The sequence below is a fragment of the Styela clava genome, chromosome 7 (assembly GCF_964204865.1).
Source record: "Styela clava chromosome 7, kaStyClav1.hap1.2, whole genome shotgun sequence".
Taxonomy (NCBI): domain Eukaryota; kingdom Metazoa; phylum Chordata; class Ascidiacea; order Stolidobranchia; family Styelidae; genus Styela; species Styela clava.
In genome coordinates, this window is record NC_135256.1 from 3,411,869 (window position 1) to 3,437,051 (window position 25,183).

Consider the following 25,183-nt stretch of genomic DNA (forward strand, 5'->3'; position numbering starts at 1 on the left):
TGTCATAGGTTATATTCACCGATTTCATGGATAATTGGAAATTATAGACTATAGACAGAAACAGCATCAGGAAACCGTAATTCGACATATAAATATGCTGCTCGCATCATTCTAAAGCCGGGTATAATGAATTTAAACAACGCTTCCAAATCAAGTGAGAACCCGGTCTCAATATCTAGAAGTATCTCGCTCTAGATTGTTACTTTACGCCGCGTTAAAGACAAATTTTAAAAGCAAAATATACGACAATGTATATAGCCTATCATGCAGTGGTGTAATTCAAATTTTTTGGCAGACGGTTCCATCAGAAAATTATATTTTTCAACCGGTTCAGTAAAGCTAACCGGTTATCTCATAAAGTTCGGTGAGACGGTCCTATAGAACCGGTGCAAACTGGCTGAATCCCACCACTGAGCTTATGTCATTCTAACTCAGAGTGTACCAAGATATATTTCAGCTTTCAATACATATCTAGAAATATCTAGACTGTCAAGATCCTTCGTGCCAAGCCCCCGCCCCTTTAGCAAGAATGCTAAATTTTAGATAAACAACGCAACTCAACGTTTTAAAAACAAATTAATAGTTATCTAGTTAAAGTTCGGATTAGATATTTCCAGCGCAATCTGCATTTCTAACCCTTACTGGATAATTACTATTTTTTTTTAGCGCTGAAGGGGCGGGGGGGGGGGGGGGGAATGGGGGGGGGGGCTTGATGGGGGGGGGGGCAGGGGCTTCTTACAAAAGGTCCGACTGTTGCTTGACAAAGCGTTGATTAGTATTGACATCCCCCTTGCCTTGGCGTGAATTTATTAAATGAGCTATATGTAAACAGGTGCAACCACAGTTTCAATGGGCGAACAAAAACAACGACATTTCGATCGCATTCCAGTGATTCGGTCTGATTACTATAGAAAACGATTTCTGTTTTAACAAATTATAAATTTCACAGTTGACTCCGAGGTCGCAATCGCTCAATTTTGTCGAAACTACGAGTTGATACATTTCACTATGGATGTGGCCATCGTCTATTGTGAGAGGAGGGGGAAAAACGAATAAAAGGATGTTTTGGCCTATTCACATGTCGTATTGTCGATTACTAAAGAAAACGATTTATTTTTTTAACAAATTATCAATTTCACAGTCGATTCCGAGGTCACGATGGCGCAATTTCGTCAAAACTCACGAGTAGGCACATTTGGATTTAGAAATTGGGATTGAATTGAGTTTGGATGATCGTTTGGATGAATTGAGTTTGGAGATCGAATTACCCAACGGGCCGGGTTTGGCTCGAGTGGCGTAATTTGCCCATGTCAGCTGTAGATGAACAAGGAATTTTGATGAGTAACAGAACCAACGACTTTCTGATCATTTCTGAGTATTTGATCTGATTTTAACAAATTAAAAATTTCACATTCGACCTTGAGTTCGCGATCGCGCGATTTCGTCAAAACGACGAGTTGGCACTTTTGGATTTGGAAATTGTGATTAAGCTTCTGCATAGATTTTATATGATGAATATCGCAATGCTCGCTGGCCATCGTGGCTAGATAGTTGGGTGTTTAAAAGAATGAATGAATGGGTGCTTTGCCTCAGTTTAAGAAAGTCAAGAATAACGTTTCGAAATAATTTCTCAGTGATTCGGCCTGATTACTAAAATAACACGATATCTGATTTTAACAGATTACAAAGTTGACCCCAAGGTCGAGGTCGCGTTATAATTCGAGTTGGTCAGACGACACAGACCTCAATAATGGCCCAGTTGAAATAAATTTTGCTTATTTTTCGTTCTCAAATACAATTTTAAACCTTTCTATAAATCTTTGTAGATACAGCAGCTATTCCCCCACGAAAAAAATATTTATTAAAAAATTAGCCAGTGGGTGGGGGGGCAACCCCCCCCCCCCCCCCCCCCCCCTCCTTTTTTGAAATGTAAAAAGGGGCATTTTTCTGTATCATACATAACAATTTTTTGCAGCTCGAATTGATTTAAAATTTTCAAGGCTCTTAAAAAACCACATTGACCGACCTCAGGTCGAACCCGCTATTAGGGCTGGGCCTTTCGAATCGAATCGAATATGAAATGATTCGAATCGGTTCAGAGCAAAATTTCGAATTGCCGCCATTTTTTATCGAAGTCATACTTTTTCAACGCAATTTCGACATATGTCGTATTGATGAAAACGTTTTTTTCTTGTGTGTGAACGCTCAGCAATCTGCCTGAGTGATGTATTCTATGTTTTCGGTAATTTATGTGTCTGGAGGACCTAATACAATAGGAAAGTTACATACAATTTTATATCTCCGAGTATTCGAGATTCGATTCGATTCGAAAAAATTATTCGATTCTGAAATCATCAGGTATTCGAAAATGCCCAGCCCTACCCGCTAGCTGGTACGGTCTAACTTAGAAATTTCAGCCTTCTCAGCTTTTAGCAAATTATAAATTTCACAGATGACTCCGAGATCGCGATCGCGCAATTCCGTCTGAACTGCGAGTAGGTAGCAGGTACAAGTGCGAAGGTATTGTAATGGCAGCTTCTGTATAGCTTTTCATGTGATGTGTTTTCTAGTAATTGCTGGACATCGTGTCTAGTGAGTTGGGTGTTTGAAAAAATGATTGAATGAGTGTTTTGGCCACTTACATGAGTCGATTACACCAGCCCTCAAGCCCCCATAAGACTAAGTCCAATTTACACACAAACGCCATGCCATGATTGACCATAAGAACTTGGGCAAAAAGATATTGCTTGGAAAATGCACTAGTTGGCCCCTTGTTTAAAACAACAGTGCAAAACATTTATCTAGAAGAATTGACGGTTTGATTTATTTAATCGGAGACTAAATCGACCACTTCGTTTTGACTGAACGTTTCAATTTTAGTAAATTATAAATTTCATAGTTGATCTCAAGGGCGCAGTGTGTGGTTAGCGCAATTTCGCTATTTCACTCCATACAACTATCATTGTTACTTTTCCTTGCTTTGTAACAGCGGTTCCCAGAAAGGCGAGATGGGGCACAATGCTGGACGCCAAACTAATTTTATTTTTCCATTTACAAACAAAACTCCTCGTTCTTCCTAGTTTCATAGCTTAATAAGGTTATTTACAAAATGATCTTATCTTGTTGAACATGAATTGATTTGGAATCTATCATTCGAAATAACATTATAAATACCACTGGAATGATGAACAAAGGGGATTATCCTCTACATATAAGTGAGTGCACTTTGTTCAGAGATGAGTTATTTTACGTCTGAGTGAGTTGTTTAAATCAGCTCAGTCTCCTTTGCTCAGAGATGAGTCTCCCTCACTTCTGAGTGAGTTCCCGCACATTGTTCAGAAATGAGTCTTCTTTATTTTCGAGTCGAGTGAGTATCTTTGCTCAAAGAAATAAGTCTCCTTCATTTATAAGGTAGTGATGCGGATTTGCGTTAAGATGAATTTATTTACTTCGAGGGGCTGATGTCACCTCGTTCAAAGAGTGAGTGTGAGTGGTGTAACTCCGTTTAGAGATGAGTTTCCATTATTTCTAAGTGAGTGCTCTCCGTAACTTTGCTCAGAGATGAGTCTTCTTTACTTCTGAGTAAGTGCCCATATCTTTGCTTAAAGATACGTCTTTATTAATTTCGAGTTAGTGGTGTAACTTTGTTTAAAATTGAGCTTCCATCATTTCTAAGTAAATGATGTGGGATTGCTCAAAGATGCGTCTCTTCTACTTCTGAGTTAGTAGTAGTCGAATTCTTTCAGAACTCAATCTCCCATATTTTTGAGTGAGCGCGGCGACCTTGCTCGGAGTAAATTTTTTAAAACTCGTTTTTTTCAAAAATTATAAATAAAAAAAACAGCATTTGTTCATTTGTGATTTATTTTCTCAAAAACCCTTGGTTATATTTTTCGTACAACTTAATAAAAACATGAAAATTCAAACATAGAAAATTATCACCGATCTTGCTTGAACCGTCGATAATTTTTATCCAATATCTCTGGCTCAAGTTTGAAAAGAACATAATTCTCAAGGCACAAAAATTTGAAAAATTCGAACATGGAAACACATAAAATTGCATCAATTTTTTCTCAAAAAAAATTTACAAATTTTACATAAAATATGTAGAAAATACATGGTGAAAGAATTGAATGCAGTAGATAAGCAAAGAAAGATAAAAACGGTTAAAAATTGAAGATAGTTTTTAATGATATTGACATCGCAGGGCAGATGTGGGATCTCTCGTAGCCAGGAATTTTGAAGAAAGTGATCAGGAATTTTTGTTTGCCAAGTATGAGCGTATCAGCTAGCGGAAAACGTGGGTGTTTTAAAAAGCCTTGAAAGTGTAAGACGCATTTCAATTTACGACAAATTTGTATGTATAAAAATAGCGAGATTTTTATTATAAATTGCAGAAGTATTTCATAACAAGCTGACATTCGGTTAATTCAGTGGGTGTTGAGGTTTTTAGTAAACTTAAACTGAAACCTGATTAATCTAATTTTTCGCTACTTTGACATGCATTTCCGTTGCTAAATTGTAAAACGCAAAGTATAAAACAAGGGGATGCGGTTCCAACATCCATTGGCTCCTCCCTTGAAGTAAGGATCCAGTTTCAATACAAAAATTAATTAAAATATGAATAAAATTGGATGAATCAGAGTGTATTTATAAACTACAGGTTCCCATTTTCTCTCCCCCTTCCTTTCCTACCTAAAAATATATTACTTGGGAACATCTTTCGAAAAGTAATAAAGTGAAGTTGATTTATATGTATTAACTATACCTATAACAGTAAAGTTCCGAAATGAGTTGATCGATTCCCATAGTTGAGATACAGAATTGAAATTTCAAATTACAACGGAGGAGAATTTGCTGATATTTAAAGTCATCTTTCCCGAAGTTTGAAATCATGTCATTAAAAAGGACAAATATTAATAAAATTAGAGTTGTTGCTACGTTAAATGTATATAAAATTCGAGTTTCAAGTGCGCCACCAATAGATCAGTCATCGGCGCTGCTCAAATCCGCTTTATGTCGCTCTAGAGCTGTTGCAGTCAACAATTTAGGCGTTCGAGTACAAAGGGGCTGACGATGATTCAGGGATTGATACGATTTCGTCGTAAGCGTGGCCGTTCGTGTCCTGAGATAATTTCATAATAACGTTATTCAACTTGTTTGTTAGAACGCCGCTGTTATCGGAATCTTCTACAGCTTCCTGGACCTGTGATTGAAAAAGTAGATTTTATGATATTTTGAGGCAGCAGATGATCAGGTTCATGTATTTCGGAAAGGGGTGGAGGAGAAAACGTTTCATTTATACGGCGGGCTGCACCTTACCGGTATATCGTCTATTTAATCTGTTTAATTTAATTTAATCTGTATATCTGTTTAAAAAAAAACATCTTTTATCAACTGTTATATACTAGAATGGCTTAATGTCGTTTAACAAGCCTTTTCGCAATTTTACTCTGTATAACCAGACATTGCTATACTTAGGGCGATGCATGGCAGATCTTGTAAGTAAATGCTCTTTGTTTATGCGTAACATCAAAAGTTTGAGAACCCCTGCACTATGACATCGAACCCCAAAAGTTAAATTTTTGATCGACTCACTAACCTGTGATCTATATTTGTCCAAATGATTGTACAATTGCTGAGCTGCTGCTCTCTTGTTGAATTCCACTGCGTATGCCTGAGATATAAATATGGTTATGGAAAGTTCCGGAATACGGACAAGTGGGACAAGTATCAAGAGGCAGGCGAAAAGTTGGACAAAATTCCCAATTCTATTTCGTTTTTATCTATTTGTTTTTGTTTGCTTCGAAACGTCTATTTTTAGAGTAATTTCCGCCAAAATACTTACAGATGAAACTTGTCTCAAAGATTCATTCAACTCTTCTTCTCCGGTCACCTCTTCATTAGAAATATTTTCAAAAAATCTGAACAAAAAGGGTTGAGAATTGAAATCTATAAAGCTGCCGTCAAATAGTTAAAGTAAAAACAAAAGTCAGTCCCGCGATAAGACCTAGTGGCAACAACGTTAAGTTTGCTGGAATCAGTAAAATTGTGGATGATTTATCGGTATTCATAGTACTAAAATAATTGAAAAAAATGTATAAAAGTGATTGCCCCCTAAATTTCTTGATTCGCCCTTCAAAAATTAAGATTGTAATTAATTTTGTAACACTTGAACTTCTGTTTGTGTATGATTGTACCCAAAAGTTTTATATAGGACACGTTATGCTTTACTCTAGAATATGTTGAGAGTTATTACTTATCGATCTCGATCGGTAAGTATGTTGTTAGGTTTTTGTCTGTTTGTTTGTCTGTTTGTCTGTTAGATACCGACGATATCTCACGAAAGCGAGGTTGCACCAAATTTTGCATGTGCATTCATCATATCTCGGAACAGAAGCCTATTGATTTTGGATGATTTATGTTGTTTAATTAGCGAGTTATTGATTAATTAGTGATGGGACACACGGTGTCGCTATGGAGTGATAACTTTCGATCGATAAGTCTTCGGTCTTTGACCGATATTCTCGTGTTTTGGTTTGGTAACCCTGTGTTATTACAGCACTATGCTTACTTTGCGACCATTTTTCTGTATCTCTCCGCATCCTTGGCGTATAATAACTTGTTTGAAGGGGAATCCTGTGAATATAAATAGTTTCAGTAATTAGAAAACGCAAAATACAGAATGGTTAACGCTACATATAAACTACGCGCATAAAATCAGCGTTCCTATATGGAATAGGAAATAAAGTACCAACGGAAAATTTGCTATCGAACAGCAAGACTTCTACCAACACTTTTTCGTGTATTCAAAAAGTTTGCTAAACACGTGAACAGTTTAGAAAAGAGATCCAGAGATCGGCTTTCTTTTTTCAAGAAAACTACGACTATCTTTTTATAGATTTCCATCTTTCCAGAGGAAGTGAACAATATAACTTCCAAATTCATGAATATGTGAATATATGTAATTAACATCCCACGTGGATAAAAACAGTGTTCTTATTTTATTACAAGGCTAAAATCGTACAAATTTATATAAGACCACTGCGCGAGAAATCCGAATACAAGTTGAAGAGAATTGAGAAGTCTTATCGGTTTTCTCTTCCCAGAGAAAATGCGACTATAAGTTTCACGAATTCTAAAATTTTCTTTCAATTTTTTTTTTGTGGATTAGGCAAAAATACATGATAAATAATCTACATGGATAAAGAGAATGTTCCTATCTTCTTCTCGACTTTCTTTTTTTCCGCCGAAAAAAATGCGATTATCATATTCATGAACCCAATTATGTCAAAATATATGATTTTCTACAAATACCACACGAATAAAAACAGTGTTCCTACCTGCCCCAGTTTATGGTTTGTCGTTGTGCAAGCGTCCATGAAAGCTTGTGTGATGACGTTCAAACAACTGTCCACAATTGCTGTCTTGTTTACGTCGAAGAGGAATTCTGGGTTCTTGAGAATGTTGACCCAATATCGGAGAAGTAAGCTGGAAATTTGAAAAGAAATTGTAACTTTGAATTACCGCAAAATGTTCGATTGTTTTATAAAACATTAACACCCAAAATTCAAATTTTGAGTGACTCACTAATAATGAGTTTGTATGTATTTTAATATTAAGCACAGTATCCATATATAACGAGTACGGTTCTAGGAATAACCTGGAAATCATTTAGATTAATGACAAAGAGACAGATACAAGAGTAGAAAATAAAGTAGGAAAACAGACATGATAAGATATACAAAATGAGTAGGAAGAGCAGAAATTAGAGAAAGAGGGGAGACATAAAACAAGAGAGAAACTAAAATAGAAAAACGAAAAGAAGAAGAAAGCAATGTAGGAGTGAGAGTGACAAAACTAGAGAAAATATGATGAATTACAAAAAAGAAGAGTGGGAGAAGAAGAGAAAGGCGGGAGATAAAGTAACAACGAGTGAAATGAGAGAAACGAGAGAAAAAGGGAAAAAAGAGAAAGAGTGGATGAAAGAATGGAGTATTACCTGTTAGTTTTCCAAATATGCACAACTTCAGGGTCATTGATTTTATGTTTTGCTGCTTCCATGTCTAAGAATTGGAAAAAATATTTCACTGCTTTGGATAACGGATCCGGATTCAGGATTGCATTGAAGACTCCGTCCACATATTCTTGAACAGTGGTCTGTGAGAAACGATTAAAAATTATTAGATTCCTTCATTTGTTAGGTGAGAGCAAACAAGGTAGCTTGATGAATTAGCGACCTACTTGTGACTGTGAGTTCTAATTCATTCAGTAGCTAATGGTGTACGCACTAGACGAGTAGTTCTCAAACTGTTTGGCGCGCCCCACAGACAAACAGGGGGCGTAGACAATTTTTGAGGGAGAGTGAAGCCAATTGAAAATAAAAATAATCGTTAGCTTTGATCTGGCCCGCTTAATTTTGGATATTTACATTTCAAAACTTTTCATTTATTTCATTATTTACGTTCCATCCACGTATTTTCAACGCATTTTTTGAATAAAACATACTTCCGCCTTACTATCTGTTATTTGTAGCTTATTGTTAGCTAGGTATTTTTGAGGTGGGGCGCGAGACTTGATAAACTATTAAACGGAGGAGAGAACCACTGTCCTAGACGAAGTATTTTACAAGGACTTCTGTTATATGGATTCACTAACTCATAACTGTGTTCATGGTATTGAGTAGCTTCAAATGTCCAGTCAACCTTCTTCTATGCATTTACGTACCTTGGACTTGACCATTCTTGTGAGATAAATTTCCTGGAACGGTTGGTTGATGAGGTTCCCAATCAGAGCTTTTGTTTTGTTGCCAGAATCGTCTTCTTCAATGAAACCGTTTGGTTCCTTGTCCCGTGGGTGAATCTGAATTGAACGGTCTAGGTCAAGGAGTGCAACAGGCGGCCCGCGGGGCACAACCCGGCCAGCCAAACCAGTTACTATGGCCCTTGTCGACACTCAGATATTTTCTCATTAAGAATAAAACCCTGATCCGATGTTTATGTTTGAAAAGCGCTCAGGTAGATATAAATACATAATGTTTTTTTGCTCTTGTCGCTCTGTTAAATATTTTGCCGTTTTGCCTGGTGCATTTATTACAGTAATGCCAAGCGATAGTCCAATTCTATTTTCTTACATTTTTAGGTAAATTTTTTATGCGTGGCCCAGATAGATGTACAAAATTAGTTATATGGCCCATCGACAAAACATGGTGAATACCCCTGATGGTCTAAGTCAATGATTTTCGATCAGGGTCTCTTGCACAAAGGTTTTCATTGCGGTTCTGGGTGTAAATGCCGTGCTGATGTTTACTACACGTCGTTTAGTTGTATGGCGCCTTGTAATGCACACAACGCATTACAATCCAATATTATCGCAGCCCTTTAACTTTGAAATAATGTATTCATCATGTGCTTGTGTACCCCAGAATATCGCATCGTGTACCCCTAAGTGAACCGAGTGCCCCGTTGGAGTTATCAGGCCCTGCACCCAAAATAAAGTCGCGTTAGCTTACCAAGTGATATAGTCTTCTCTTTCGAGTCGCAGCGGGAGGATTTCCGTTCTCTGAAGCTGAAAATAACGAAAAAAATATGTAAATGCAAAGAATGTGGTAACATGGGCTGGCTTAAAATAAAAACTTCAAACTTCATATTAGTGTTTTTGACATAGCATAATTCCGTTCATTCATTCAGGTCGATGGTGGATATTAACGCCGAGACATGCTTGTTATCGGGTACTCCCGAAGTATGTGAACCAAGATGGCAGACACCGGAACGTAGTATATGTACCAAGTTAGGGTTAGGCCATATTTTGAAATCAAATTTTCTTATTTTAGTTCTATTACGAGTTCGGGGACTAGCCAAGTGACTTTCATAGTATTTGTACCTGAAATTATGGCCTAACCCCAACCTGGTACACGTACTACGTTCTGGTGTCTGTCATCTTGGTTCACATGCTTTGGCAGCACCTTTCATACACCTCTAATTAATATTATATTTAATGTTGCCTTTAACTGACGTAGTTTTCTGCCAGGTGTGTCGACACAACCAAAAATAAAATTAATGGAAGTGTTATCCGAGATCTTTGAATCACGCTATATAAAAACTAAACGGGGATAATTTTGCAAATAATAATCAAAGCATTGCAAGCGGAAATAATCATCTGTAGCTTCAGATTGCAATAAAGAAAAAGCGCGAGCGCGAAACCGGTATTTGGACTGCTACTTAGTTTACAAATATGCCACAGTACTAACTATTTCTCCGTTTTCTCTTCTCTTTTGTACTTGTTGAAAGGATACTGTAGCACAGAGTGGGCAATGATTTTTGTACCGGAGGCCAAAATTTCGCCCACCTATACTTGCGGGTCATGCAAGTGTGGCGTAGGTTACATTTTATGTACAATATTCAAAGTGTTACAAAAGTGTTGAAACCAATAAGCCTCGTGCCAAAACTTAATTTAATTGCAATTTTTCAACTAAAACACCAAAATTTTGATTTTAGTTTGGTTGTGGCAGCATCAGACGGGCCAGATTGAATTACCTAAAGGGCTGGATTTGGCCCACCGGCTGTAGTTTGCCCATATCAACAGTAGCAATGATCAAAACGGCTATACGCTAATAACGGATATAACGGCTGTCAAAATTAAACGGGCTATTTTTTAAATAAAAATCACAGGCGGAAAGAATCTGTTGTAGCTTGAACTTGCATTAAAAAAGCGCGATCACAAAGCTAGTAACAAAAAGAAAAAGTGCGGCCGCGCAGCTAGCATTAAACCTTCTTGTTTCATAATGAACATATTGAAACTGTAATTTCTGTCCAGAAATTGTTCAAATCCTCCACTCAATGTTCTTGTTAAAGTTCGCTTCCTCGCTTTTTTTTTAGAAAAAATAATATTGTCAGAAGGAGAAAATGGAAATTAAATAACAGGGTGTCTGCGAATTTGCTCCGAAAAATTCTCCAGACAGGCAAAACTTTAAATGTCGGGGCTTTGGTAAGAATAGAATGGCCTCCTCCGTAAGAAATATTGGGCTTTTTTGGGCTGCCATATAGATAGCCGGTTAGGAATGGGAATGGATATTATGATCCCAATCGCAATTTGGATGGCTTTCCTACTCGAAATTCTATTTGGCTGCTGCATAGACAGCAGTTTAGAGATAGGGTTAAATTTATGGTTCCACTTGCAGTTTGAATGACCTCTTCTGTGTAGGAATATTTGGCTGCTACGCAGGCAGCAGGTTGGGGTTGGGGAGGTGGGTATATAGTTCCTATCGCAATTTGAATGGCCCCCAATTCGCAGAGGGATATTTCTATGGGGATGTGTGTTCTCAATGGTACTTTGGATGGCTTTCTGTGTAGAGGATATTGGAAATCCTATAAGTCAGGAATAGGGTCGGGTGTGTGGTACCAATCGCAGTTTAAATGACCTCCTTCATGGAGGGATATTAGGCTTCAACATAGATGGCAGGTTAGGAATATGGATGGATATATGGTCTGAATCACAATTTGAACAGTCTCCTTTGTAGAGTGATGTTAGACTGCTACATAAGCAGCCGGCCAAGGATATGGGTGAGTATAGGGTAAAATTGCAATTTAATCTGTCTTTTCCATGGAAGATTTTTTTGGGCTGCCATACAGATAACGGGTTAGGAATACGGATGGATATATTGCCGCAGTCACGATTTGAATTGCCTCTTTCGTAGTAGATATTCGGCGGCTACATAGGAACCAGGTTAAGGATAAGGATGGATAATTTGTTCCAACCGTCTTTTAAATAGCTATCTTTGTAAAGCAATATTGGGCCTGTCATACAGACTGGAGAAGAATACGGATGATTATATTTGGCCGAAATCGCAATGTGGCTTTCTTTGTAGAAGGTCATTGGCTGCCATATAGATAGAAGGTTATGGGTATGGATGGGTAAATTGTTCCAATCATGTTTTGAATGACCTCATTGAAGAGGACTATTGGAATACCGTATAGACATCAGGTTAGGAATGGATACATTGTTTTAATCGCTTTTAAGTTGCCTGTCCCGTGGGAGATATTGGGCACCTACTGGAACTTGATCAGCTTGTATATTTAAATTACAAACACTAAATAGAATATTTACCTCCTTCTGTATCTGTTTTCGTGGGTGTTAATAATACAACTGCACCATCTGGTACCTGTAATATAATAACAGATAAAAAAATGACAAAATTTGTGGCGCTCCAGTAACTAATTTCGTTAGCCTATTTTATATCAAGTTGTGTAATGGGACTTAAACCTATGGACAGGGGGATATTCACTTGGCCAATACAGTCAGTCCCCAAACTTGTAATGGAACTAAAATAAGGAAAATCGGAATAAAATTATGGCCTAACCTTAACCTGGTACACATAGTACGAGAGTACCAAATTTGTTCCAAATGAAATTGACTGTCAATTCTACTGGATAAGTCTCGTTAGATTTCAGAAATACCGCGCTCGGCATATAATTAAGCCGTCTTATTGGCTTTCCTCACATCCACAATAAAAAGGCTTCAACCCAAAAGCGCATAACTTGGGAAAAACTGTTTTGAGAGACTGATGAAAACATTAGTTATTGAACTGCTATAACTTTTGTTGAAATACATTGATGAGTAATGGTTCATATTTTGATATGAAAAACAGTTCCAAAAAATCTATTTTGCGGTCTTTGTGTACTTTTTAGAATAAATTTTTTTCAAATCTTCAGCACTTGCCCTTTTGTATTCAAACCGCAAGATGTCGCTGACTAGATGACACATCAAATATTGCGCGACCCCTCATCAATTGCTTTGAATCGATGTGTTTCAGTTTTTATTTTTTAGTGTCATGTTAGTTTTTTATTTATTATGTGCGTTTATTGCTATATATTGATTCTTGTACGGTGAAAAGGAATATCTAAATCTGAAACTTTTTTGAAATATGAAAACTCTGAAAATTTACATTATAATGTTTCAATGTATTGATCTGCGTGTAGGTTCCCTCTTCATGGCTCATATTGTCGATGTCTGATAACACGAGATGTCCTTGCCCGGCTACAAGTTCTGGAGAAAAACATAATATAATTTTAACTCCATATGTTTTCACTCCAAGCAAGGCTATCACACAAGCATATTGCACAACAAATAGGACTCTAAAAAAGACTAGACAAGCAAGATGTGGAAAAGGCTAAAATCGCAATTTGAATGGCCTCATCTACATGTTGCTATATTGGCAGCAGGTTAGGAATAGGCATATGGTCTTAATCGGCATTTGATGGCCTTCTCTGTATGTAAAAGTCTAGACAAGTAAGATGTGGTCCTTTGTGAGTTACCATTTTTAGAAGCTATCAGTTGAATCAGATAGGATAAAGACACTACATTTGAGGAAATTGAAATAGCGCCACCTAATATGGCCAACGTGGCACAATCACCGAGCAATCTGAAGATGTTAATAGTCAATACCCCAAGACAGAGGTGTGGAGTGGAATTATCAAATTTTCAACAGGGGATACTGAGAATTCTAATTGCCAAGCGAGTTCACCCAAAAACGTGGAATTTCAAGAATCTTGAGGGTTTAAAAAGGATTCCAATATACGAAAAATTGCTATGTTTGATACTGAAAAATGCTTTTTCACATCACAAAAAGGGGGTTTCGACCCTTAAAACCCATCCCCTCGGATACGCCCTGCCCCTGTCAAGGGAACCATTGCTGTTCAACGAACAACATATAAACAAAACAAGATGAGAATGCAAAAGACGGAAAATTAAAAAATTGAAATATTCCTGCTACTCACCCAATTCCATATCACCTGGTGTAGGGTTCTCAGAGAATGGTCGATCCCTGTAAACAACCTCAATTATCTTTTCCTTGACTTGAGTAATGGTGTCGCAGTTCACAACCTTGACTTCAAACACTTCGGACTGTTTACCTTTGTCAACAACGGAGGCCTTTAGAGTCTGCGGAAAGTGAAAAGGAATATTGTTATCAAATTAGCGTGAAGTTATACAAGAAGTTTGTATACATAAAAAGTTTAAATGATTACAGGGATCTCAGTGATATGACACATCTACATGAAAGCATTCACACTATACAGAATAAAAAAAAAACAGTGTTCGCATGATAATAAATAAAAAACAGAGCAATTTAGCACATTATTGAGGAAAAACCTTATAGAGCAGCAATTTTCACGCAAGTTCGATTTGATGATACGTTTTGGGTTAGGATGGATATAAAACTTCAGGCAAGTGGAGAGGGTAAGCATATAAAAATTGGGTTAATATTTAAAATTGACGGTGTTTGAAATTTGACCCCGGCTCTAGGTTGTTGAAATCCAACTAAAAACAAATGAGGCGTCTCTTGTTCATAAAAAATATAGGGGAATTAAAAATCAAAAATGTAATCCAGGAATCAAAATAATTGGAAACGTGATAGGATGAGCACTGTTTCTACGGAATATACTCGGGGTGAACTAGATAATATGAGGCATAGAATCAAGTGTGGAAACAGTTTTGAATTCAAAAAAAAAAACTTACGATTGTCTCATAAGTAATTTCGGTTCCAAGCAGTGTCATCTCGTTTAAACTGTTCACGGCTTTGTTTGCCACTACGTCACTTGGGGCGCTGTTGACCAGGAAATGAATTGCTTTGGTCAAAAGGAATAAAGGCTTGCCAGCTTGGTCCTGTGGAAGGAATAAAAGTATTCAATGCACAGATTATTTAATACTTCATTGAGAGCTGTAAAGTTGAAATCTTTAAGTTGAATTTTGACGTTCTAATGCGAACACAGGGTGTGATAAAGGTAATATCGATATCAATGGACGCATATATACGGTCTTTGGAGACGCGGAGATGAATATATTACACGAAGGCTAATAAAATCAATCAATCAATTTCATTTCACAGATAACAAAGCTTCCTGTAGACCATATAGTGCCAAGGGCCCTATATAGCTTGAAAGACACTACCCTAGTAAATGACTACGTAACCAATTTTAGAATGCTCACCCTGATGCATTGGGAATAGAGATTGATACAAAGCCAATGTGAGACCATTTTCTCCACGACCGACTCAGATCTGAAAAAAAGAAAAAAATGAATAGATTGTTAGAGTATGCCTTCTTTTATACCTAATAATTTATACCTATTTCGGTACATCCTAAAGTTTATGAGTAATATCACGATTTGGTAATATGGGGTTTATTAACTTTTCATTATTTAATTTAAGTTTTGTGAAGTAAATTAGAAAAAAAAATGACAGAAGATTTGCAAGCAACTGCTGGCACATTAGAAACTATAATAGGCTATTTATAATAATTCCAAAATTGAATTCAAAAAAACTTCATTGAATTCGTAGAAAGGGGGAAGCACCCGGTGCTTTACAATGAGAAAGATATATGAATGTAAATTAATTAATTTACCTTCGAAGTAGCAGCTTTGGATTTTTTCCGACATGTTTTTGAATTAAATCAGAGAGAAGATCCATCATAACCCTGTAACATATTGGAATAAAATGACTGTATTTTTTCATTAAGTTAGTTGTAGGGATTGTTATATGGTTCTAATAGCCATTTAAATGCTTTTTCTCGTAGAGGGAGTCGGGGGCGATGGGCCACGCACTTCGAGGTGTCAAATATCAAATTTAGTGTTTTTAAATTATAATTATGTACCAAGATGGCAGACACTGAAACGTAGTATGTGTACCAAGTTACGGTTAGGCCATAATTTCTGGTACAAATACTACGGGAGTCACTTAGCTAGCCCCCAAACTCGTCATAGAACTAAAATAAGGAAAATTGGAATAAAATGATGGCCTAACCCTAACCTGGTACACATACTACGTTCCGGTGTCCGTCATATTGGTTCACATACTACGGAAGCGCCGTTCATTGTGCATGGGCAAATCTCGTTAAGTAGCTAATCTCGGGATTTAGTGCTTGATATTTATAAGGTAATAAAATGTGCAGTAAAGTTCATTTTCATATGTAAAACAAGAGCTATGCTCAAATATATGGGCACGTAGCGCCACATAATTTTGACAACGTCATAGCAAAAAATAAAAATAAAAGCCTTCTGGGGAAAAATTCCATCTTCAACCACTGAAAATTTCAGAGCAATTGGTCCAGTAATCAAGGAGAAAGGCGATTTCTTCAAAACGATACAAAGGAAAGAACAACAAGAACAATAAAACGATCGTTATGTCCACTACGTGTCCAATAAACTACTGACCGACTACCCAGGCTGCGACCCAATTAGTTTTGAATAAAACTCCGTTGTAGCTAACAATTCAATCGCTGTTGGTTTACTATGTGGCCACCCTTTATGCATTAAAGAGCAAAATGCAATACAAAAAACTTACTTTGTAAAATATACGAGATCGTCAAATAAACAAACTGTCAGAAGCGAAGCGAACTGGCCCCTGAAAATATAAAAAAAGTGTGGTAAAAAGTGTTGTTATGGTTTTAATTTCTATTAATTGGTCTAGGCCAGTTGTTCCCAAAGTTGATTGATTGGGGACCAAAATTAAAAGCGAGAGGATATTCGCGACCCGGGGGAGGGAAACGCCCGCAAGATAAGATAATCAAGATAACGGTATATTTGAAATATGACAAATATACACGTGCTTAAACTGTGATAATGACCTAACAACTGGCGGCATCTAGAACGTAGAAAGGTAAAAACGTGTTAATCTATAAGTTACGAGGGCCGCGATTGGCCCACAGGCCGCGGCTTGTGAACGACTGGTCTAAGAATTGAAGCTTTGGAACTATCTGTGTTGACACTGTAAATGAAAAATTTCGGGTTTTAATCCAAATACCACCATTTAACATAAGACCAGTGGCGGGATTCAGCCGACTCGCACCGTTTTTATAGAACCGTCTCACGGAATTTTATAAAATCAGCGAACCGGTTGGCATTACTGGTAATTGTCAATGTTCTGTTTGTAACAGAACCGGCTGAAAAACATAACTTTTGTGATGGAACCAGCTGACAAAAAATTTGAATCTCACCACTGCCTGGGACGTATTAAATTCGGAAGGGCCATGCCAAACTAAAAAGATTCCGGTGAATAAACCTATAATAAAATAATCCCCGATCTCGAAATTTGATTCTTACTTTTCTTTGACAGTGAAATGCTTCTGTTCTTCCAATGTCTTTACCAGTGTCATCAAGAAATCTTTGTTTTTTAGAAGCTGAATAAACTCGTCGATACCAGCAACTGTTCCATTTGTTATTTTTGAGTTTGACTGAATAAACAAAATATCAATGATCAGATCAGTGCTTTGGATACATACCTGAGTGCAGCCAGTTTATTTCTTCCAACCAGTGAATAAAAAAAACAATATAACACAGAAAATATGAGTAAATGAAAATTACACAGTTTTACTGGAGAATGGAAGAAGCGGAAAACCATAGCTGGTTATCGAGCACCCAAGATCCAAATATCTAATTTGAAAAATTGAAATTTCAGAGTTTGAAAACTACTCTTTTTGACTGTGAGTATACAATACAAATCATTAATCTAACATCGCGTAATTTCTCGAGATTGCATTAAAGAGTCGAAACACCAAACGTTTCCTAGCTTTGGTAAGAAAAGTGATTAAGTGTTTTTGGAAAATATTGCTTCGCAGTTGGTATAATCAGTAGTGGGATTCATCCGGTTCTCACCGGTTCTATAGAACCGTTTCACGGAATTTTATGAGATCAGCAAACCGGTTAGCATTACTGAAAAAAACATGACTTTTTGTCGAATAGCCGCCTGAAAAATATGACTTTTGTGAAGAAACAGTCTGACAAAAAATTTGAATCCCACCACTGAGTGTAATGTATTGTTGTAATCGTTGTATAATGTGGTAGACCCACGCTATAATAGTACAACTACATCGTTGAACGTACAGCGAGACAAAAAAATACTCCAAAAAAAAAATAAAGTATCTCAGCAAATATTGTCAACCAAGCTACCTTTGAATTTAACATCGGGTGATCCGGCTTCCAATCATTGAAGAGAGCCCTCATGAAACAGGAGACAGGAGAAAGATAGGTTATTATGTCTCCCAAGTTGTCAGTCAGTGTCGTCATGTAGCCAAGTTGAAGTTCAAAGTAAGCTGTAAATATCATTCAGTTTGAGAAATTAGTAATTTAGGAAACAGATATATTTCTTTCTAATGAATACAGTAGGTCCTTATGTATTAGTTGCTACTTTCGTAAATAAGCAAAAATACAGAGTGACATCAATTCATAGGCACAATTAGAGGAGTAAATTTTACTTTTGAAAATTGGCAAGGTAAATACGATGCATAATAAAGTAAGTTTTACAAGATTTTTCTACAAGGTCTTTATTTTTCATAGACATTTGCTCAAAGCAAGCATTTAGAATGAAGTTACACAGCGGCGTGTCCAAAAATTTTCAAACAGAGTTCTGAAATTTCTAATAGCCAAGATAGACAGCTAACAGCTAGGGGGGCCGATCGGGGTTTTTAAGAGTCTTGAGGGCCTAATCAACGTTTCAATCTACGAAAAATCGATATGTATGATACAGAAAAATGCGTTTTTTTTATATTTCGAAAGTTGGAGAGAGTTCCGATCAGGAAAACAACCTGGCGCACCCCTGAAATTATGGATGACGGATAAAGTGCCAAAAAGAATATGCGGTAATTTACCTTTTCTTGCATTTTCTCTCGTTTTGTTTTCCAATGTATCGAGCATGAACATGATCTGTTCTCTCTCCTTTCTTTGCTTCTGAGCTCGCTTTCGGAACATGACAACCAATATGACGATTATAATGACAAGCACCACAACCACTGCTACAATGACAGCAATCGTTGCAACCCCGAAACTTCCCCCTTCAGGACAGTATTCCGCTCGTAAAGGGAAAGTCAGGTTTCCGACTTTTACCTGCGGGTGAAATAAAAAGTTAAACATTGAAAAAAATTGTGTAGGAAGTGTTTGGATACGCGTTTCCCAAAGTGAACATTGAATAAAACTGCGTAGGAGGTATTTGGATCTGCGTTTTCAAAAGTGAACATTGAATAAAATTGCGTAGGAAGTGTTTAGATTCGCGTTTTGCAAAGTGAACATTGAATAAAATTGCGTAAGAAGTGTTTAGATGCACATTTCCCAAAGTGAAATCAAATAAAATTGCGTAAGAAGTGTTTGAATAAATATATGGCGAACCACGGCTTCTTGTCCGGTTACCATTCGATATCGGGTATGGGATTAGTTAGGAAACATGGACTTGATGGTGGAGGAAGCCGTAACCGACCAGCGGTACGTGAACCACCTCACGGCGGCAAGGAGTCCAGCAATCCTCTTGCACATAACTATCCTCGCATGGGATTCCAACCTGCGAACCCAGGCAGAGTAATCAGAGATGCATGCGATGGCGAGCGTATTCCCAACGCTTAACTGGATGAGTCACACCGCCGCGCCCAAACAAAGTTTTTACTTATAGTGAGAGAGGAATAAAGGTGTTTACTAACAAGGAGCTAACCGTTATGATCGTCATTCATTTTGTATGACATGAAGATCTAAGTATTATCGCTGATATCTTACCGTAACTTGCACTTTATACCCTTCGTATTTCCGCAGCGCTGATGCAGGAGCCTTACAAATAAGTGATTCGGCTTCGAGGAAACTTGGCAAGCAGTCAACTGAATCTGGATCTCCTTCAAGTGGCTCTATAGTAATTGTATAATCTTCTTTGATAGCAGCTGAGTTCAAGTATTTACCCTGTATGTAAAATGGAATATTTTGTTGAAATGATTTTTACGGACTTGAATCTTGACTTGAAACAGTTGTTATGGAATGGAAGTCTAATCTGGACATTTGAGTATTTGGTTGTATTAAAGTATAAATTAGAATGTGTGCCAATGGAAAAGGATGTGATACGGTAAGTCAGTTAGGAAATTGTATAGATTTCAAGGCAAATTGCATAAGAACGACAATCAACAGCCCAGAGATATAATAGAGACGCAAAATCTTCCAAAGTCAACTGTCTTCTCCCCTTTTTGTAGTAATGTGTTGTGAATTATGATAAAAAAAAATGGCCACAGTTCTGCCAAAGCTGCGGTATCACACTCCATTATGGTTTATACCTTTTAAATGACTGATAATATTATTTGGTATTGTACTCGATGCTACAACCAAACAAGTTTTCAAACAAGTGCACGAGATGGCCTGGTGTTTTAATTAGGCATTGGAATCAACTGAAATTGAACGCAAATTGTATAGGCAACGCCGAACCGGAATGTTTTTCAAAGAGGGTAACTCCATAAACACGCTAGATATATGAGCGAGTGCATGTGCAGAGCACGAAATAGTAATAAATACACTATTATATCTGAAATGAGCATTTACCGTGAGAGAACTGCTAGAGCTTACTACAGAAACGGATGATCAGTCCTGGGATTGACGCGAAACCTAAATGTTTCGCAGAGACGCTGATGGTCTGCGACTCGACTTGGACGGCCTATGACTTGAATTGACTCGATACTAGAAAAGCCGAAGACTTGAATTAACTCGTGACTAAAGACTAACTTATACCTAACTCTGAACTACTTACAGTAAGTTGAACAGCTACTGTTGGTTCCTTCGTTGCTGTTGCGTCACTCTGGGGGTCACTTCTCGTCGTACCATTCACACTGGTGCCTCCAGTGGTTCGAGAATCAGGACCGGTAGTCTCTGGCGTTCTGCAAGGCATCGATGTCAAAGAGTCGAGTTGTGGGTTGTTCACGTACACGAGAGATAAGGATCCGGCAAGAGGGATTTTTAGTTTGTTGTTTATAACGATTTCAGCTGGAACGTTTTTCGAATCTGAAAATATCCAAAGTTTTTAAATCTCTTTTTAGATGGCGTAATGGCGGTTGGAGTGAAGGACTAAACTATGTTGCATATTACACATCTTGGGTTAAATGCCATAATCGGACTTTCTGAAGTATGCGCACCAAGATGGCGCACAACCTGAACTCAGGTGATGCACCAGGTTAGGGTTCAGGTTATGCGACATCTTGGTGCGCATACTTCAGGAGCACCAATATTGCAATAAATTGTGTAGGCAATGCTGATCCTTCTAAATCTAGTAGCTGTTTCTAGATATCAGTGGCTTCGTAAACAGGGTCTTGTTCATAGCGAAAACGTAAATAAGCGTAGAACAAAAAATAAAAAAAAGTGTAGGAATTTCAAAACCCGTAATTATTACACTTTTCGTAGTGGATGAGGGGATTTCATTTTAAATTAAAGAGTCCATTTCCATAACACTCTTTATTGTCATACCAGTTGTCCTTGAAACGGCTTGCTTAGTATCGTTCACGACCGCACTTTTTGAGGCCAGCCGGGGACCGGAAAAGTGGGTTTTCAAAGATTCTTGAGGGACTAAAAAGCGCTCCAAGGTACGGAAATTTCCTATGTATGGTACAGAAAATATTTCAAAAGAGGGTCCGACTTTCAACCCCGACCGAACAACTCCAATTTCGACTACGCTCCTGATTTGCGCATTGTTATCTATTGAAATATGGTTTCATATCAGTACTTCTACGAACGGCTTGCTTAGTATCTTCCCCGAGCGCCATTTTTGGGTCTAGCCAGAGGCCGAAAAAAGTGAGTTCTCAAGTCTCAAGCTCTTTTATTATTTCAAAAAGTGGGTTCAATTCTCATCCCCGCAAGCCCTTCTCCCCCCACTCTGAACCGCCCCAGATATGCCCCTGATTTAAGAATCCCCAACCGCCCCAGACATGCCTCTGATTTAAGAATCCCCAACCGCCCCAGATATGCCTCTGATTTAAGAATTGCTCTTATGTTAAATATAGCTTCATACCAGTTGTCCTTGGAACGGCTTGTTTCGTATCGCCATCAACCGCTCTCTTTGATCTAGTCTTGTACTCTGGATCCAGTGAGTTCATCGCCGGGATAGGACAGGATATGGTCGTCGTATTTGTGTTTAAATCACAGTCCTGTAAAATAGGGGTTTTATGTTATCAACCAGTGTTTAGTAGGAGTTTCTGAAACTCAAGCCAGGAGCGTAGTCAAGAATTTCCAGGGAGCGTTCTGAAATTTCTAATTGCCAAGTTAGACTTTAACAGCTAGCGAGGCCGAAAAACGCGGGTTCCGTAGAACAGTGTTTTTCAACCTTTTTCGAGCCAAGGCACACTTTTTTCACTGAGAAAATCCCGCGGCACACCCCCCAGCTCAAAATGTGGGGAAAAGACCTAATATTCACAATTTAAGTGTTATATTGTTAATATAAGCTTTTTTAACTCTGAAGAAAGATGTTGAATTGGACATCATGAATAGTAATCAAATAAAACAAGGAAAAAAAGGCAAATCGCCACCTACTGCTGCCACATTCTGATATGGAACATATATATTACTCTGACGGGCGCTACACCGCATAGACACACAAATTGGAGAATTTCCCACGGCACCCCTGACATTATTTTACGGCACCCCGGTTGAAAAACACTGCCGTAGAGTCTTGACTTTTGAGGGTATAAAAAGCGTTTCAAACTACGATTGCTATGTATGTGCAGAAAAATGCTCTTTTCGTACATTTCAAAAAGTAGGAGGTGTTGACACTCTTTTTTTGGTGCTCCCGAAGTATGCGAACCAAGATGGCGGACATCGGAACGTAACATGGGTAACAGGTTAGGGTTAGGCGATAATTTTTTTCCAATTTTCCTTATTTTAGTCCTATTATCAGTTCGAAGACTAGCCAAGAGCCTCCCGTAGTATTTATACCTAAAATTATGGCCTAACCCTAACCTAGTACACATATTACATTCCGATGTCCGCCATCTTGGTTCGCATACTTCGGGAGCCCCCTTTTTTATTGTGGGGCCATATTTTCAATATTTTCAATGCAATTCTGACATATGACTCTTCTCTTCTGAGGGAGTTATTGATGAAACATGTTTCTTATTATGTGTGATAACTCAGCGAACTGTCTGAGAGGAATATTTTATTTTTCCAGTAATTCATATATCCGAAGGATCTTTTGAAATAAAAAGCCCCATCCAATTACATCCTTTAAATATTAAATTTGAATATCTATTCAGTAATCGAGATTCGATTCGGCAAAGATATTTGATTCGATTCTGAAACCATCAGATAATGCCTTCCAATATTCATGTTGTATGGGCGAGAATTTTAAACACCAATACTGACCTGTTCTATTTCTCCTCCATTTACATTCAAAGCAACATTCTGTATTCCGAGAAGGCTTGTCATCTCAAAAGTTGCCACGAGGCCACCACTGCAAAGATATAAAAACAGTTTGAGTTACGCTTTCCCAAATTATGGGTATAGCAGATATGTTGTTGGTAAGAAGAAAGACAGCGATGCCAGATTTTGGCGTGACACAAAACATTCAGTTTTTATAAGATAAAAATATCTTATGAGGCGTTATCACGCTTCCACTTTAAGAAGGCTCTGTACAATCAGGCGCTAAAACATATGCGTCAACAACTGCATAAAATAAGTAGAAACTTGGAAATCTTTATCTTCTGAGATTGCAATTTCCGCAAATTTTTCAATTACCTTTACTCGATTTTATTCAAGCAAAGATGTTAGCTGATACACAATATAACTATATCTAAATAATAGGGATTTTTTTTATTTTTTATTTCCTATTCATGACCTTTGTATACGTAGTCAATTACTGTCTGACCGGAATGATTTGTCCAATTTATTGACAAAATAATGGTCGTTTTTACGCTATATAAAATTGTGGCATTCTGTGAAATTTTGGCATCTTAAAGGCATTTTTGACCTTTAACTATGAAGCTATTTTTGTGAGGGCTTTCTTACGTGGGAAATTTATTGGCAACAAAATCTTCATTTCATAGAATTTATTATGAAAAATCTTCAAGTTTCCAAAATTGAACTTAAGATCGACTTTTTCCCGAGTATTCTCCGTAATTTCCAACGAAATTTTAATTAGGAAAAAAATAAGAAAAGTATAATTAAAACACACAACAAATATTTAGATGTGCTTTAAGCTTGTTTACGAAAGTTGGCATCAAAATAACTTTTTTACGTTTTATATTTGGTTTTATTAAGATATATAACAACGATTTGTCAACTATTTCAACTTGAATATGGTTACAATTCGCTAATAATCAAAAAGCTAATTTTCGACTCCATATTCAGCATAACAGGCAATAAAATAATTGTTAAACAATTAAATAAAAACTGATTGTGAAATCAGGAGAGCAAACAAATCTGTAGACAAGGTTTAAAACGTAATAAAATCATCATTTAATTATTATTTTTAGATTTTCTTTACAGAATTCTTCGCAGGTTTACATAGTCATTCTGACGGGAATATATTGTCCAAAATATCGATAAATACAGTAATTAGAAAAAAATTAATGCGTTACTGCCACGAACTGACCTTTAACTCTGAGTCAGAAAGGGGATTCCAAAGATTGTTGGCAACACAAACATAAATACGTAGAATTAACAGATAATTTTTGCCTCGAACATTCATTTGCATATTTCGAAATGGGCCAATGGCGTCAATATATTTCCCGTTTTTGTGGCTGTATTTTAGCACTTAGAAGTTTGGCGGGCCATATTAAGTTGTCACGTGAGCCGTAAATGGCCCGCGGGCCGCGGTTTTGGAACCACGGGTTTAAAACCACGCCCTATATAAAGCAGTACCATTCATCAATGTCAAACGTACAATGGAATCTGGCATACTGTCATAACCCTAATACTATTCACAAATGTCTTTAACACCAACCTATCACGATAAATCGCTTCTTCAGGTCGTATGAATTGTTTTTTATTTCAGACAAACATCATGTTAAAAGTGAATGCCAGTTATTAAAAAGATTTCAGAGAAATATTAATCGATATCGATTATGCTAATAAGTAATTAGAATTTGGGAAGTGTTGCTAAATATTTTTGCAACACAAATCGGCGTTAGCCTGATCATTTCAAGTGCGTCGTTAAATACCAATCTATTGCTAAAAAATATGATCGAAACGCCGAAGGAAAAGTACTCGCTATATCGAACATATATCAACATTGTGGTCGCTTATGTTTACAAAAAATTATGTAGCGGGGTAATGAAAATGTTCATATGTTATAAACCTTTTTTTCGTAATTTAATGCTAATAAAATCAAATCATTTTTTTTTTTCGATGCGACAAGATTCGTATTACATGGAGTGAATGAGTTGTGGGTTTCAAAATTTGGAAATTTTTG

General features: G+C 37.2%; 1 protein-coding gene across 1 annotated transcript in view; it reads right to left on the reverse strand.

Annotated features, from left to right (window-relative positions):
• Nucleotides 1–4,273: 4,273 nt before the first annotated feature.
• Nucleotides 4,274–25,183, reverse strand: part of LOC120328074 (plexin-B2-like) — a 58,595-nt gene continuing 37,685 nt past the window's right edge. The window contains exons 21-42 of the mRNA XM_039394470.2: nt 23,137–23,224; nt 21,791–21,926; nt 20,540–20,790; nt 19,531–19,707; nt 18,639–18,873; nt 17,941–18,083; nt 17,095–17,225; nt 16,337–16,396; nt 15,399–15,470; nt 14,986–15,055; nt 14,515–14,661; nt 13,776–13,938; nt 12,944–13,044; nt 12,106–12,160; nt 9,512–9,567; nt 8,728–8,862; nt 8,003–8,160; nt 7,344–7,491; nt 6,575–6,639; nt 5,849–5,924; nt 5,603–5,677; nt 4,274–5,206 (exon numbers count right to left, since the gene is read on the reverse strand). Of these exons, the coding sequence (XP_039250404.2) occupies nt 5,048–5,206; nt 5,603–5,677; nt 5,849–5,924; nt 6,575–6,639; nt 7,344–7,491; nt 8,003–8,160; nt 8,728–8,862; nt 9,512–9,567; nt 12,106–12,160; nt 12,944–13,044; nt 13,776–13,938; nt 14,515–14,661; nt 14,986–15,055; nt 15,399–15,470; nt 16,337–16,396; nt 17,095–17,225; nt 17,941–18,083; nt 18,639–18,873; nt 19,531–19,707; nt 20,540–20,790; nt 21,791–21,926; nt 23,137–23,224 (2,701 nt within the window). The 3' untranslated portion in view covers nt 4,274–5,047. The remainder of the gene's footprint in view (nt 5,207–5,602; nt 5,678–5,848; nt 5,925–6,574; nt 6,640–7,343; nt 7,492–8,002; nt 8,161–8,727; nt 8,863–9,511; nt 9,568–12,105; nt 12,161–12,943; nt 13,045–13,775; nt 13,939–14,514; nt 14,662–14,985; nt 15,056–15,398; nt 15,471–16,336; nt 16,397–17,094; nt 17,226–17,940; nt 18,084–18,638; nt 18,874–19,530; nt 19,708–20,539; nt 20,791–21,790; nt 21,927–23,136; nt 23,225–25,183) is intronic.